General features: G+C 44.1%; 2 protein-coding genes across 3 annotated transcripts in view; one reads left to right on the top strand and one right to left on the bottom strand.

Moving 5' to 3' along the window:
- The window catches only part of dnah9l (dynein, axonemal, heavy polypeptide 9 like), a 39296-nt gene extending 32150 nt beyond the window's left edge, over window positions 1-7146 (top strand). The window contains exons 58-71 of the mRNA XM_060868882.1: window positions 1-78; window positions 932-1054; window positions 1953-2146; window positions 2228-2376; window positions 2492-2619; window positions 2708-2935; window positions 3020-3211; window positions 4326-4445; window positions 4908-5150; window positions 5429-5611; window positions 5701-5816; window positions 5932-6044; window positions 6127-6267; window positions 6495-7146. The exon at window positions 1-78 is cut by the window's left edge and continues 93 nt beyond it. Of these exons, the coding sequence (XP_060724865.1) occupies window positions 1-78; window positions 932-1054; window positions 1953-2146; window positions 2228-2376; window positions 2492-2619; window positions 2708-2935; window positions 3020-3211; window positions 4326-4445; window positions 4908-5150; window positions 5429-5611; window positions 5701-5816; window positions 5932-6044; window positions 6127-6267; window positions 6495-6742 (2256 nt within the window). The 3' untranslated portion in view covers window positions 6743-7146. The remainder of the gene's footprint in view (window positions 79-931; window positions 1055-1952; window positions 2147-2227; window positions 2377-2491; window positions 2620-2707; window positions 2936-3019; window positions 3212-4325; window positions 4446-4907; window positions 5151-5428; window positions 5612-5700; window positions 5817-5931; window positions 6045-6126; window positions 6268-6494) is intronic.
- A 1970-nt stretch (window positions 7147-9116) lies between these two features.
- The window catches only part of kcnh7 (potassium channel, voltage gated eag related subfamily H, member 7), a 49380-nt gene continuing 43496 nt past the window's right edge, over window positions 9117-15000 (bottom strand). For both annotated transcript variants that reach the window (XM_060868883.1, XM_060868884.1), the window contains exons 12-15: window positions 14131-14349; window positions 13229-13373; window positions 11832-11988; window positions 9117-11656 (exon numbers count right to left, since the gene is read on the bottom strand). In XM_060868883.1, coding sequence (XP_060724866.1) covers window positions 11435-11656; window positions 11832-11988; window positions 13229-13373; window positions 14131-14349 — 743 coding nt within the window. In that variant the 3' untranslated portion in view covers window positions 9117-11434. The remainder of the gene's footprint in view (window positions 11657-11831; window positions 11989-13228; window positions 13374-14130; window positions 14350-15000) is intronic.

The following is a 15000-nucleotide window of genomic DNA, read 5'->3' as shown; positions in this document are numbered from 1 at the left end:
TTCTCCACCTTTAACTACATCAACAGAGGCCTGTTCGAGAGAGACAAGCTCACCTTCACGGCTCAGCTCACGTTTCAGGTAGCACACGTGCCTGTGCGTCTATGCTAAATATAAACGAATGACTCTGTAAAAATAACGTATCGATGGGATTCGTGTTCTAAGGGACGAACGTGAAGGGCGCAGAGGTTACAGTTTATCGGCTTCTTCCTGTGGTGCGAGAAATAGTGTTCAAGTGGTGTGAAATATTTCTAATGCATTAAAGGTGGGGTCTCCGTTGTTTGAGTCTTGACGACAAACAAAACAAAAATCAAAACAAACGTGTAGCCAATGAGCAGAAAGGGGCGTGTCTGGTCAATATGGGCGGAGAGAGTGTTCAGTGCGCATGTGTGACATTAGCAGAAAGCGGTTTTAACATTGACATGGAGTTATTGACTCGGGAAACTCCAATCTGTGAATATGTGACCAACTTTACTTAAGACGCCGAGGCGCTTTTTTCCTTCTCGATAGGTGAGTAACGTTGGTTTTACTTTGTTACACAGAACTAATATATGCCTTTGTCCTTTACATGATTATGTTTGTGTGTCATTTTTGCTTGTTTGTTTATCTGCAATCGTATTGTTCTTCCCTTCAGCTATGATAAAGACACATTTCTTTCCATAAGTTGCCTGGGTTACGTATGTATGTGTGGGAGGAGCTATCAATACAGGGGTGGGACCCATTTGGGTTAGGGGCGTGTTTGTTTTGGTGATTTCAAATGTCAACATTGGCTTTCAAACAACAGAGACCTCACCTTTAATGAGCAAATCACTGAGCCATTAATTGTGCGAGATATTTTAAATGCCTGCAGTGTGTTTGTCTTGCACGTTTTGAACCACGGAGTAAAAAGGTTGCCTGAGCGACAAGCATGTGTTTGTTCTCGTGTGTGTTTCAGCTGTTACTGATGAATAAAGAGATCGATATGCGAGAGCTGGATTTCCTCTTGCGCTTCAATATTGACCACAGTTACATCAGTCCTGTTGACTTTCTCTCCAATTCTGCCTGGAGTGCCATTAAGGTATTACACACACACACACACACACACACACACACACACACACACACAAACAAACACACAAACAAACACACACACAAACACACACACAAACACACACACAAACACACACACAAACACACACACAAACACACACACACACAAACACACACACAAACACAAACACACACACAAACACACACACAAACACACACACAAACACACACACACACACACACAAACACACACACAAACACACAAACACACAAACAAACACACACAAACACACACACAAACACACAAACAAACACACACACACACACAAACAAACACACACACACACAGACACAAACACACACAAACACACACACAAACACACAAACACACACAAACACACACACACACACACACACACACAAACACACACACACAAACAAACACACACAAACACACACAAACACACACAAACACACACAAACACACACACACACACAAACACACTCACACACACACAAACACTAACACACACACACACAAACACACACACACAAACACACACAAACACACACAAACACACACACACACAAACACACACAAACACACACAAACACACACAAACACACTCACACACACACACAAACACTAACACACACACACACAAACACACAAACACACACACACAAACACACACACAAACAAACACACACACACACACACACACACACACACAAACACACACACACACACAGTAGAGTGACCAGATGTCCCATGTTTCCTGAGACAGTCTGGTGTTTCTGCTCGATTTTAAACGTTTATGTATTTTATTATACAAAATGTCCCCAACTCAGGATTATTTACACATCACATTAACTCTGTTTGTCGCGTTCAACAATCCGTATCGATCAGTACTGTCTTCCTGCAGACGATGAGTTTCACAGAAGAGTTTCGGGGACTCGACCGGGACATCGAGGGTTCTCCTAAACGCTGGAAGAAGGTGGTGGAGTCAGAGTGTCCAGAAAAAGAGAAACTCCCTCAGGAGTGGAAGAACAAGAGCTCACTCCAGAAGCTCATCCTAATGCGGGCCCTCCGTCCTGACCGCATGACCTACGCTCTAAGGTGTGGATGTGTCACTGTTCCTGTAGGGTGGATTTAGGAGTTGGAGTCATTTCTTTAGCTCTTGTATGTAAACGTGTGCAGGAACTTTGTGGAGGAGAAGCTGGGTGTGCAGTACACCGAGAGCAGAAAGACAGAGTTTGCGAAGTCCTTTAAAGAAAGTGGTCCGGCGTCACCTGTGTTCTTCATCCTGTCACCTGGAGTCAACCCTCTGACAGACGTGGAGTCTCTCGGTAAAGCTGCGTACACTCACTTCTTCTCTCTGCTGTAAAATAATGAGCTTTGATGTGTAATGGGAATCTGATGTTCTCTCCCTCTGTGTGTGTGTGTGTGTGTGTGTGTGTGAAGGTAAGAAGCTCGGCTTCACTATAGACCTCGGGAAGCTGCATAACGTCTCTCTTGGCCAAGGCCAGGAAGCTGTAGCAGAGATCGCCATGGAGAAAGCTTCCAAAGAAGGTCACTGGGTTATACTTCAGGTACTTATGTGCTTATTAATACAGCATCAACACCTAATCCATCACCGCATCCCTGATAACGTGTAAACGTTTTCTGTGTACGTGGTAGAACATCCACCTGGTTGCAAAGTGGCTCGGGAATCTGGAGAAGCTCCTGGAGCGATGTTGCGAGAGCAGTCACCCGGACTACAGAGTGTTTATGAGCGCCGAGCAAGCGCCAACGCCTCAGGAGCACATAATTCCTCAAGGCATTCTGGAAAATTCTATCAAAATCACTAATGAACCTCCGACCGGAATGCTGGCTAACCTACACGCAGCACTGGACAACTTTGACCAAGTGAGACACATAAACTATGTTACAAACAATTGATAATGCTTTTTATGTGTGTTAAACTGTCTGTGTGTGTGTGTGTGTGTGTAGGACATCTTGGACCAGTGTTCTCGGGAGCAGGAGTTTAAGACCATCCTGTTCTCCTTGTGTTATTTCCACGCGTGCGTCGCAGAGAGGAGGAAGTTCGGCCCTCAAGGCTGGAACCGCAAATATCCATTTAACACCGGAGACCTTACTATTTCTGTTAACGTTCTTTACAACTATCTGGAGGCCAACTCTCAGGTGTGTGTACCAGGGTTGTAATGTAACGGAGTACAAATACTTCGTTACTGTACTTAAGTAGAAATGTCACGTATCTGTACTTTACTTCGCTATTTAAATTTATGTCAACTTTCACTTTTACTCCACTACATTTCCTAGATAAAATGTACACTTTTACTCCGTTATATTTCCACTAAGCGTCTTCGTTACTCGTTACTACAAAATAAAATCAGAAGAAATGTGTGCGGCTGCAATAAGTGAGGTTTGGTGAATCACTGCTCCTAGATTACATTACGCAGCTCCGCACGCTCTACGGAGAAGCACAGGGACGCGCAGCGTGCACGCGCAGTCAGAGCTGGAGGTGTTTATCTATAACGTTAATCTGCAGAAAGCCGCAAAGACGGCAACCAAAAGCGGTGAAATGTCACTATTCTTATTACCAGAGCTGTAGCACAAACAAAATATTAATGCAAACAATCCATTCAATACTAAATAAAAATAACATTTATTGATTTGGTCTTTGTCTTGTGAATATTATTTATTAATGACTGCATTCATTGGACACACTGTTTGTAGAGAATACACACATACATGAACTGATCTGATTCAAGACTGACATCATTACATCATGCATAAAATTTTGGTGTCCACTTTTGCCATTTTAAATAATCCCATAACTTTTGGTTTACTATGTAGTCATATAATATATAATATAAAACTCTTCTTGTTTTAAATTCTCACTGAGGACTAAAAACCCCCTAAAGATGAGACCCTAGAACCGCCCCTGATCTTATACCTACTGAAAATCACTGAAATTTTACTTTTTACTTTTACTTCAAATACTTAAGTACATTAAATATCAGAAAATGACTTTTGATACTTAAGTACAGTAAATATCAGATACTTTAAGACTTTTACTTGAGTAATATTCTAAAAGGTGACTTTCACTTCTACTAAAGTCTTTTTCTAGTACGATACTTGTACTTTTACTCAAGTATTGCTTTCTAGTACTTTATACAACACTGTGTGTGTACGGTGTCCTGACTGTAGATGATCTGTAAACGTCTCCAGGCCGTGGTCTCACCAGAAAGCTGATATTATTACTCCTCTTTTTGTGTGCGTGGTTGTGTACTAGGTGCCTTGGGAAGATCTGCGATATCTGTTTGGAGAAATCATGTACGGTGGACACATCACCAACGACTGGGACAGGAGACTGTGCAGGACGTATTTGGAGGAGTACATGCAGCCCAACCAGGTACGGAGAAAAGGACCACAGTGAGTCAACCGTAATGTTTTATTTTATTTATTTATTTCCTGGAAGGACCCTGGACATTTTACGCTCCATTTATTTTTAGGTTTTCAAAAAAAATTTCATCCATGTTTGTAGTCATTATTTTTTGAGGCTGAAGGTTTTAGACAAAAAAAAAAAAAAAAAAAATTGTGCTACTTGGTGAACTTTGTGATATAAAAAGAAAAAAAAAACCCTCAATGTATATTTAAATCTACTATTCTTTCTTTCTTCTTTTTATTTTGTTTCTTTCTTTTCTAATATGTGTCATAGACAAATAGTGAAATTATTGTATGTGTGTTAGGTTACGTTCTAAAGTCGTTTTGTTTCACTGAAGGGTGCCAATAATTTAGGAACTGATATTCTAAAGTCTAAATTTATGTTCTACTAACATGTGAAAGCCTTAAGAAACTTTTTTTTACCCCACAGTTTGACAGGAAGGTGGCTTTAGCTCCTGGCTTTGTTGTTCCCTCCAACCTGGACTACGACGGTTACCACAGCTTCATAGACGAGATGCTTCCACACGAGAGCCCGGTGCACTACGGGCTTCACCCCAACGCTGAGATAGAGTTCCTCACGGTGACCTCCGACAGCCTGTTCCACACCCTGCTTGAACTGCAGACCAGAGACTCGTCCATGGGTGAAGGAACATCACAGAGCACAGAGGAGAAGGTCTGCTCAAGGGCAGGGTGTTAATCTGAGCTGATATTTGTTAGTCAGATGTTTGTGTACAACAAGTCGCATCTAGATCGAGGTTAATTCCAAGCCTTACGTATCTGCTTTGCTTCCTCGGATGTGTTTTCGGTTGTAGGTTGTTTCTGCGGCTCAGCAGTTGGTCACGTGATGGCCGGCAACTAGGTCATGGTATTTATAGGATGGCAGCTGTGGACCTCAAGAAGCAGACGAGCAGATGCTTGTATACACGATTTGATGTCTCTTTGACGTTCTAGGTAAGGACGGTCTTGGACGACATCCTGGAGAAGCTGCCGGAGGAATACAACATGTCCGACCTCATGTCCAAAGCGGCCGAGCGCACTCCTTACATCCTGGTGTGCTTCCAGGAGTGTGAGCGCATGAACATGTTAGTCAACGAAATACGCCGTTCACTAAAAGAGCTGGATCTGGGACTAAAGGTGTGTGTGTGTGTGTGTGTGCGTGTGGTGAATTCATGATGTGACTTTTGTATACGGATATTGTGTGTGTGTGTGTGTGTGTGGTTTAGGGTGAGTTGGCCATATCTTCAGAGATGGAGCAGCTACAGACAGCACTGTTCTTTGATAATGTTCCTGACCCCTGGACTAGACTCGCTTACCCATCTACCTACACCTTGGCACAGTGGTAACACACACACACACACACACACACACACGTTACACTAACATAATTATGAATGCAGATAATAAATAAAAAGTAGTGACCAAATATTCACTGGTTTTTATTTTTATTCGTGGAGGTACAACGACGTGTTGCTGCGCTGTCGAGAGCTGGACAGTTGGACTCAGGATCTCTCTCTGCCGAGTGTCGTCTGGCTATCAGGACTTTTCAACCCGCAGTCTTTCCTCACAGGTAACTCTGACACACACTCATGCATGTAGCCACACACTCGCTTTTCATCACACACACTTACGCTGTCTGACTTGGGTTGTAGCTGTGATGCAGAGCTTGGCGCGTAAGAACGAGTGGCCGCTCGATAAGATGACTCTAACGGTCGACGTGACAAAGAAATTCAAGGAGGAGTTTAACCAACCCGCCAGAGAGGGCGCTTATGTCTACGGGCTTTACATGGAAGGTTCGGTATACACACCGTCATCCAATCAGAGCACAGACAGTCCACGAGTCTCAAATACACCTACAGTACGTGGTCTAATCACGGGACACACGATAGACAGAGCAGATGGACGGTAGTCCATTTATTTGACAAATGGTCTACTAGTGTTTAATTGTAGGACTGTGATTGGACAGCACCGTGTGTGTGCTTGTGTGTATTAAATGCTTGTGTGTTATACTGGTTTCCAGGTGCACGTTGGGATATTCAGAACGGGACCATCACAGAGGCACGGCTAAAAGAACTCACTCCGAGCATGCCCGTGATCGCAGTGCGCGCCGTCCCGAACGACCGCCAGGAAACACGCAACATCTACGAGTGTCCCGTCTACAAGACTAAACTGAGAGCGAACACCTACGTCTGGACATTTAACCTCAAAAGCAGAGAGAGACCGGCCAAGTGGGTGCTCGCAGGAGTGGCGCTGCTGCTGAGTGTGTGACGTAAGAAGCACTCACTCACTCACTCATTCATCTTCTACCGCTTATCTGAACTACCTCGGGTCACGTGGAGCCTGTGCCTATCTCAGGCGTCATCGGGCATCAAGGCAGGATACACCCTGGACGGAGTGCCAACCCATCGCAGGGCACACACACATACTCATTCACTCACACACTACGGACAATATTCCAGAGATGCCAATCAACCTACCATGCATGTCTTTGGACCGGGGGAGGAAACTGGAGTACCCAGAGGAAACCCCCGAGACACGGGGAGAACATGCAAACTCCACACACACAAGGCGGAGGCGGGAATCGAACCCCCAAACCTGGAGGTGTGAGGCGAACGTGCTAACCACTAAGCCACCGTGCCCCCCCCTGTAAGAAGCACCGTGAAGGCAAATAAATAAAAGACTCGAGAAAGATACGAATCATCCACATCGCATTTGTTTATTTTGTTTAAATAATTGTGTTTATATCAACTCTCATAATATTCCCAATATACAGTGTCATATATAATACATACCAATATACTGCTTATATCCAAATCCAAGAAAAAGGAAACGTCTCTAACCCGACGGCGTGTTCCGCGTCGTAGAAAATACGCCGGCAAACATTTAAAAACGCATTAAAAACAATTTTGTGTTTCGACAGCACGAGGTTTAAAAAGTGACGCTGTACAGAAAAGTTTTGCAGTGCTTGTGCAAAAAGTCGCAAAGTCGTATAAGCGTTCGTGTCGGCGTTACAGTACGCCGCCGTATCGCGCCTCCGTTCTAGGATCGGGTTCGACGGGTCGAGAGCTGATCTCAGACCAGCGGTTATTCTGTCTGTCAGATGGTTTGAGGCTCAGAAACAAACATACAGCAGTGTTTTTACTGGACGTTTCTAACATCATGAGGATGTTGAAGTCAAATCGGTGTCGCGGCAGGGACGAGACGACGTAAATCCCGTCCCTGTTTACGGTAATGTTTTCATTTCCAGAAGAGATTTGCAGGGGAAAATGATGGTTAACTTGATGCACAATCTGACCCAGATTTCTATATAGGCTACAGAGATTAAACGTCTATACTGTAGAAGATACGCGTCATGTAGAGCGCTAGTCGTTCTAGTTACAGTCATGTTATAGTGACATCATTATGCATGCAAAAAGCTGATAACTTGGAGATTTGGCGTCTGTTCCAGGCAGCTTTCACGCTTGGCTAAAGTAAAAAAGTGTCACGTCTTGGTGAAGGAATATGACGAGATTTATTACCGTACAGGGAAATGTTACAAGATTCTTTTCAGCGCTCAGCTGAACACGATGTGACGCCTCGTGTAATACGTCTGATTCGTCTGTATCGCTGACAATAACAAAACCAATCTAGAAATCAATTAGATATGAGGACTTGTTAGTAACTTTGTTGTTTTTTCTAGATGTCACACACACACTCTAACACTCTCTCTTGTCTCTGTCTCTCTGCTCTCTCTTTCTGCTCTCTCTCTCTCTGTGTCTCTCTTTCTGCTCTCTCTCTCTTTCTGCTCTCTCTCTCTTTCTGCTCTCTCTCTCTTTCTGCTCTCTCTCTGCTCTCTCTCTTTCTGATCTCTCTCTCTGTCTCTCTCTCTCGTTCTGCTCTCTCTCTCGTTCTGCTCTCTCTCTCTCTGTGTGTGTCTCTCTCTCTCTCTTTCTGCTCTCTCTCTCTGTGTCTCTCTCTCTCTTTCTGCTCTCTCTCTCTGTGTGTGTCTCTCTCTGTGTCTCTCTCTCTCTTTCTGCTCTCTCTCTGCGTCTCTCTATCTCTTTCTGCTCTCTCTCTGTGTCTCTCTCTCTGTGTCTGTGTCTCTGTGTGTCTCTCTCTCTCTCTTTCTGCTCTCTCTCTCTGTGTCTCTCTCTCTGTGTCTGTGTCTCTGTGTCTCTCTCTCTCTCTTTCTGCTCTCTCTCTCTGTGTCTCTCTCTCTCTTTCTGCTCTCTCTCTGCTCTCTCTCTCTGTGTGTGTCTCTCTCTCTCTTTCTGCTCTCTCTCTGCGTCTCTCTCTCTCTTTCTGCTCTCTCTCTGTGTCTCTCTCTCTTTCTGCTCTCTCTCTCTCTGTGTCTCTCTCTCTCTTTCTGCTCTCCCTCTGCTCTCTCTCTCTGTGTGTCTCTCTCTCTCTCTTTCTGCTCTCTCTCTGCGTCTCTCTCTCTCTTTCTGCTCTCTCTCTGTGTCTCTCTCTCTTTCTGCTCTCTCTCTCTCTGTGTCTCTCTCTCTCTTTCTGCTCTCTCTCTGCTCTCTCTCTTTCTGCTCTCTCTCTCTGTGTGTGTCTCTCTCTCTGTGTCTCTCTCTCTTTCTGCTCTCTCTCTGCATCTCTCTCTCTCTTTCTGCGTCTCTCTCTCTCTTTCTGCTCTCTCTCTCTCTCTCTCTCTGTCCCACTCTAACACTCGCACAAAAGGCTCCGGCTGGACCAAAAAAAGCCAAGCGTGAAAGCAGCCTTACTTAAACTCTGAACATGGATCATGACTTTAAGCTCCAAACTCTAGTCATTCCTTTTCCGTGAACGGAAACGTTTTGATACACGATTTATTAGACACACCGTTTAATAATCTACCTTCTGCGTACATCTCGGGTCTAAAATCTCCACTCTCGAGTGCGTGGTCCCTGTTAAGACACGTATACGAGTGTGCGCCATAACCCCAGGAAGACCTTTTTCGGCACGGCGTGAAACGCGCCACACACCTCGCCTACATGCTGAATACGTTACCATACAATTAAAAAGAGTTAACTTTGGTTAAAACATGCAGGTGAGATGGAGCTGTACATATTAAACGTATTAGATAGGAGTTTGCAGTTGGGGTTTATGTCGTACGTCGGTGAATACGAGGACATGCAGGACAGACGGATTATAGACGAATCAGCTCTGTTCGTTTTTGGGGCTGCGTGTGGGAAAGGATATACTTCATGTCTGACATGTTAATGGATATAAATTTCTATTAGCCTGTCTGTCTCAAATAATCTAATGTTCTAGCATGATATAATCTTATATATATATATAATATGAGAACAGACATGATTCAGTTCTTTATAACAGCGAGACGGAATGAATCCTTGGTACTGATTGAAAAAAAAAAAAGAGAAAGAAATAAAATAAATAAAAAGTTCGCTTTAAGAAGGAAAGACGTGCGCACACACCACACGCCACACGCCACACACCCGCATAACGGCGTATCCGGTATAACGTAGGAAGTAGCGAAGTAACTCGGATGTACGTTAAAAGTCAAAAGGCGATCAATGAAAAGAAATAAATAAGAAAGCGTAACGAACACGTGACAGCGTACGTGGACGTATTCGGTGCAGAGACGCAACGCTGAACGTACAGAAAGGAAACGTTGATGTTAATGAAGAAGATAAAACATGAAAGTTGAGATGGTCTGTGTCTAAAAAATCTGAGCCCTATTCACGGTATAGTGCAGTTTGTTCAGAAAAAAAAAAAACAACCCAGGGGAATCTTTTAATCCCACAATGCAGGTAGTGTATTTAACCCTAGTGTCCTAAAAAATACCCAAAATGCACTGTGTTATTTGGAGCTACTGTAGTATGGCCTTTTAGTAGTCACGGTGTATTAGGGTGGGGAGGGTGGGGGGTGGGGGGGGCTTGCTCATGGGCACCTCAGTCTTGGTATTGCCGGCCCGAGACTCGAACCCACAACCTTAGGGTTAGGACTCAAACTCTCTAACCGTTAGGCCACGACTTCCCCCGATTACACACGACTACTAAACCGTGTGTGTTTACTAAAAGGTGTGTGTGTCGGTGGACAAATCAAAAACTGCTTAGGATCTATAACTGCTCTTTAGTAGGTGATGGAATGTTTGGTATTAATGTCGTGTGTAAAGATTCTGTTCCTTGTGGTCCTGATTTTTTAACAATTCCAATTCTTTATCTAAGATCGGTCTCAGCACAGGACCAAAGGTCCACGAGAAACGTCCACCTCGTGGACGTCGGGATAACGAGCCGAACGAGGTTGGACTCGACCCTATGACCCTATGGATCGTTTGTCCTGCAGTATGTGGTACTAGTGAATAGGGGACGATTTTCGACACAGCGTGTGTATATATACATATATATATATTGAGATGATACGATACGGTTCTTGTCTGGATTCTATCTGAGTAAAGCCTGCTCCTGAAATCCAGGAGGATATTATAGAAATAGACCATTTTCTCAACCGTAGGTCAGATTTGAGAAAAGAAAAACACTCAAGCTCGAGTCACGTTGATAAGCAGCATGACTTTTTTTTTTTTTTTTTCTTCCTTTTTTAAATAAACATGCGACTATAACAAAAACACCACATTCTTCCCAGCATGCACCTCTTCTTTTGCTACGGTTGCATGTCCGGCGCGGCTGATGTTGCGTGCGGTCACGCTGAAGAAATACATTCTACGTTTTTTTTGTTAGTTCCCCTGCACCATACACACGTCTGTGTGCTGGAGTCAGAACGCCAAAAAAAAAAAAAAAAAAAAAAGGTTTGGAAGATGATCAACATGTTGTACTTTGCATACAGAATTTTCTTCTTTCTCTCTCTCTCTCTCTCTCTCACTCTCTCATTCTCTCACTCACACTTTCACTCTGTACCCTGAGTCCAGCGTGCGCTGGTTTTCAGTGTGAGAGAAGAACGTCTCTGGCATCCTACTTCCAGATATGGTTATAATGCATTATAAACAAGTCTTATCACGTGGATATCTGTGATGACCTAATGCCGGCTCCCTGGAAGCCCAGGGTCAGAAGAGGGCCTGTGGAGACCTGGTGTCGTGTCCTTATGAGAAGAATCAGGCTCCGTTTCCTGTGTCGGTCTAAGCTCCGCCTCCCACTCGGAGTCTTTAATCCTGCTCACGTCAGAGCTCGTCTCCATGGTAGTGAGAAGTGTGCGGTCTTTGGGGTTGTTTTTCTCACTAGGCTTCTCTAAATCAGGGCTCTGTGAACATTAATAATATCACATTTTTTTATTTAGTGCTTTTCCGTACGCCTAAAAAACAACACAAAAAACAAATACTAAAAGAAGATGACAATCACTACTGGGACACTGGTGTTAAGAGGGACATTTAGGCTTTAGATGTGTGTGTGTGTGTGTGTGTGTGTGTGTGTGTTACCTGTGTGTGTCCAGCAATAACTGGCTGCACTCGGATGGCTGGTTTGTTGTATTCAGGGCTTGAGGCTAAAGTGCTGTAGGCTGGAGGCCCCAAGGCGCTCTGTCTCTGCAGCATCTGCAGGATGGCCTGGATGTCGGACGTCATCTGAACCTCCAGTCTACTCGCACACACACACACACACACACACACACACACACACACACACACACACACACAAAACATTTCCATCCAACCGTCCAAAGCGTTTAGGTTGTAAAAGCACTGCCTGTGGTGCAGAGAAAGCATCTCAGCACAGTCGTGAGCTCAGAGATCTGGATTAGATCTGGATCTGGATCAGTATTGATTATAAAGCTGAGCCTTTTTTCGGCATGAAGGAGGCAGATTTATTTAATTAATTAAAGAGCAGCGTGTTTTTACATGTTGAACACGTTTAAAACTCCTCTCAAAACCAACACAGTTATTAATTATCATTGTTATTATCATGTTATAATTATCATTATTATTATCATCTCATTTTTATACAACTGAGCAACTAAGGGTTAAGGGCCTTGCTCAGGGGCCCAGCAGTGGCAGCCTGGTGGAAGTGGGAATCGAACTCACAACCTTCTGATTGCTAGCCCGGCACCTTAACCACTAGGCTACCACATGCCCCCATGCTGCCATTTATGCTGCGGCGCCCGGGGAGCAGTTGGGGGTTCGGTGCCTTGCTCAAGGGCACCTCAGTCGTTGTATTGCCGGCCCGAGACTCGAACCCACAACCTTAGGGTTAGGAGTCAAACTCTCTAACCATTAGGCAGTGACTTGCATTTTTTTTTAAGGTTGGCACTAAAAGCCTTTAGCAACATGGTTTTAAACGTGACACTTAAGATGTTTAACTTAAAATCTTTTACACTTTGGTTCTAGTGAACGGCGTAAACACGACGAGTGTGTGGGTGTCCGGTTATGTAACGGTTTGATGGGGAAGAAAGTGTTGCCTTTTGTTTCTACATACTTCACAAGTCAAAGTCCCCACATCGTGTATTTTTGTCACGGTTCTATATGTGTGGAGCTCAGAGAAACGTGTACTTAACTGACGCGCCTCGGTTTTTTAGCTGCTTTAAGATGCTACACAGAGTAATTAATTTACATAGTGTTCTAGTTTACAGGCCAGAATCCTAACTTTTACACACACCCGGGTATAGAATGTCATTAGCTTGCTGTAATCAAGCCACATTGGTGCACAGTGCATCAGTACCAAGAGTTCCCATGTATGTATGTATGTATGTATGTATGTATGTATGTATGTATGCATTTTTCCCAACACAACAAATGTCACTTCTACGTGTGAACACTAGGGGGCAGCATTTACAAGTGCGGCTCATAACCAAGCTGTAGGTCTCCCTCTTGCTCTCTCTCACCTGTTCAGGTGTTCCTGCAGCAAGTCCAGCCTTTGCTCCATTTCCCCGAACGTGATGTCGCTGTCACAGTCGACTCCGCCTTCTCGGTCCTGAGATTGTGCAGAGTCATCGATGTTCCCACAAGGCCATTTGTCGACACACACATCTGGGGACACACACAGACCCAGGGCTGTTAATTACGGCCAGCAGCACATAAGCAGGACACGATGTATTAAGGAATATTATAATTAAAACACACAGCTAGACAGTGATCATTAGCCAGATGCATGGAAAATGCGTGTACACACACACACACACACACATACACACACGCACACACACACACACACACACAACCTGGTGAATGTGTGTATACCTAGATACATCGTTACCGATAAACTAATATGGTTTTGACTGTAGCTCAGAATTTCTTTGCAGAAGGTAATGAAGGAGAGTGAATGAGAAGAGAAAGCTTCTGGTGGGGAGCATAATGGGGTGTGTGTGTGTGTGTGTGTGTGTGTGTGTGTGTGTGTGCAGCTGCTCAGACAGACAGCTCTGAGTGATAATAACAGTGTTCAGCTCTTCAGGAACTCGGTGCTCAGACACACTTATGGTTAAAAGTGTGCTGTGTGTTTAACGCCTCCAAAAAAATGTTCAAAAATTCATAATAGTCACATAACGATCACTTACACACTTGCAACCGATGCATTATTCTCAGTTCCTCATTCATGCCCAAAAGTATTGGCATCCTTCATGGAACGGAGCAGAAGTAAATATATGTATTGTATTAATTTTTTTTATTTTTTGAAATAAAAAGATGGGTAAGTAGTTTAACTGACTGATTGTGTGCAGGTCCCATTCTCTCAAAGGGTGCCAATAATTATGAAGCTGACTGTGTGTGTGTGAGTGTGTGTGTGTGTTACCTTTATGAAGAGTTACACAGTCCCTAGTGTGTCTTTCCTGGAGCGTGTTCAGGTTGAGAGGGAGGGAGTGGCCGAGCATCCCCAAGCCCAAATTTCTCTCTTCCGCTTTCTCATCTGCCTCTTCATCACTTTTCTTCTTCTCCTCTTCCTCCTGTCCCTGCAGTGTGTCTCTGTCTCTGCCTCTGTTTCTCTCCACTACTGTGTAGCGACAGGGAGTCCCTGTGGAACGATAGAGAGGGTAAGAAAGACGTACATCATGTTCTCTGAGATGTTCATATTAATCACGAGAGCAAGAGAGAGAGAGAGAGAGAGAGAGAGAGAGAGAGAAAGAGAGAGAGAGACAGAGAGAGACAGAGAGAGAGAGAGAGAGAGAGAGAGAGAGAGAGAGAGAGAGAGACAGACAGAGAGAGAGAGACACAGAGAGAAAGAGAGACAGACAGAGAGAGAGAGAGAGAGACAGACCGAGAGACAGAGACAGAGAGAGAGAGAGAGACACAGACAGAGAGACAGACAGAGAGAGAGAGAGACCGAGAGAGAGAGACACAGACAGAGAGAGAGAGAGAGAGAGAGACACATTCACATCCAGTACTTTACATAGGGATTAACTCCAAAGTCATTTAAGGACAGACAGTAGAGTGCCCCCTATAGGATGACAAAGCATACTGCATCCTGCCACTAACACCACACACACGTGCCACCATGGAAACTGGCTAAAAAAAAAAACAAAGATAGAAATGATAAAAAGACAAGAGAGGAGGAGGACGAGAAAAGAACCGCACAAACTCTGAGGACCAAACTGTCCACATGACTTAAAGACTTCTATAAAAGAGCAGAGTTCCTAACACAGACCTGTACAGGATGATGACGGCT

This window comes from Tachysurus vachellii, chromosome 4 (genome assembly GCF_030014155.1).
Source record: "Tachysurus vachellii isolate PV-2020 chromosome 4, HZAU_Pvac_v1, whole genome shotgun sequence".
Lineage (NCBI taxonomy): Eukaryota > Metazoa > Chordata > Actinopteri > Siluriformes > Bagridae > Tachysurus > Tachysurus vachellii.
This window is presented reverse-complemented; position numbering and strand designations above follow the sequence as displayed.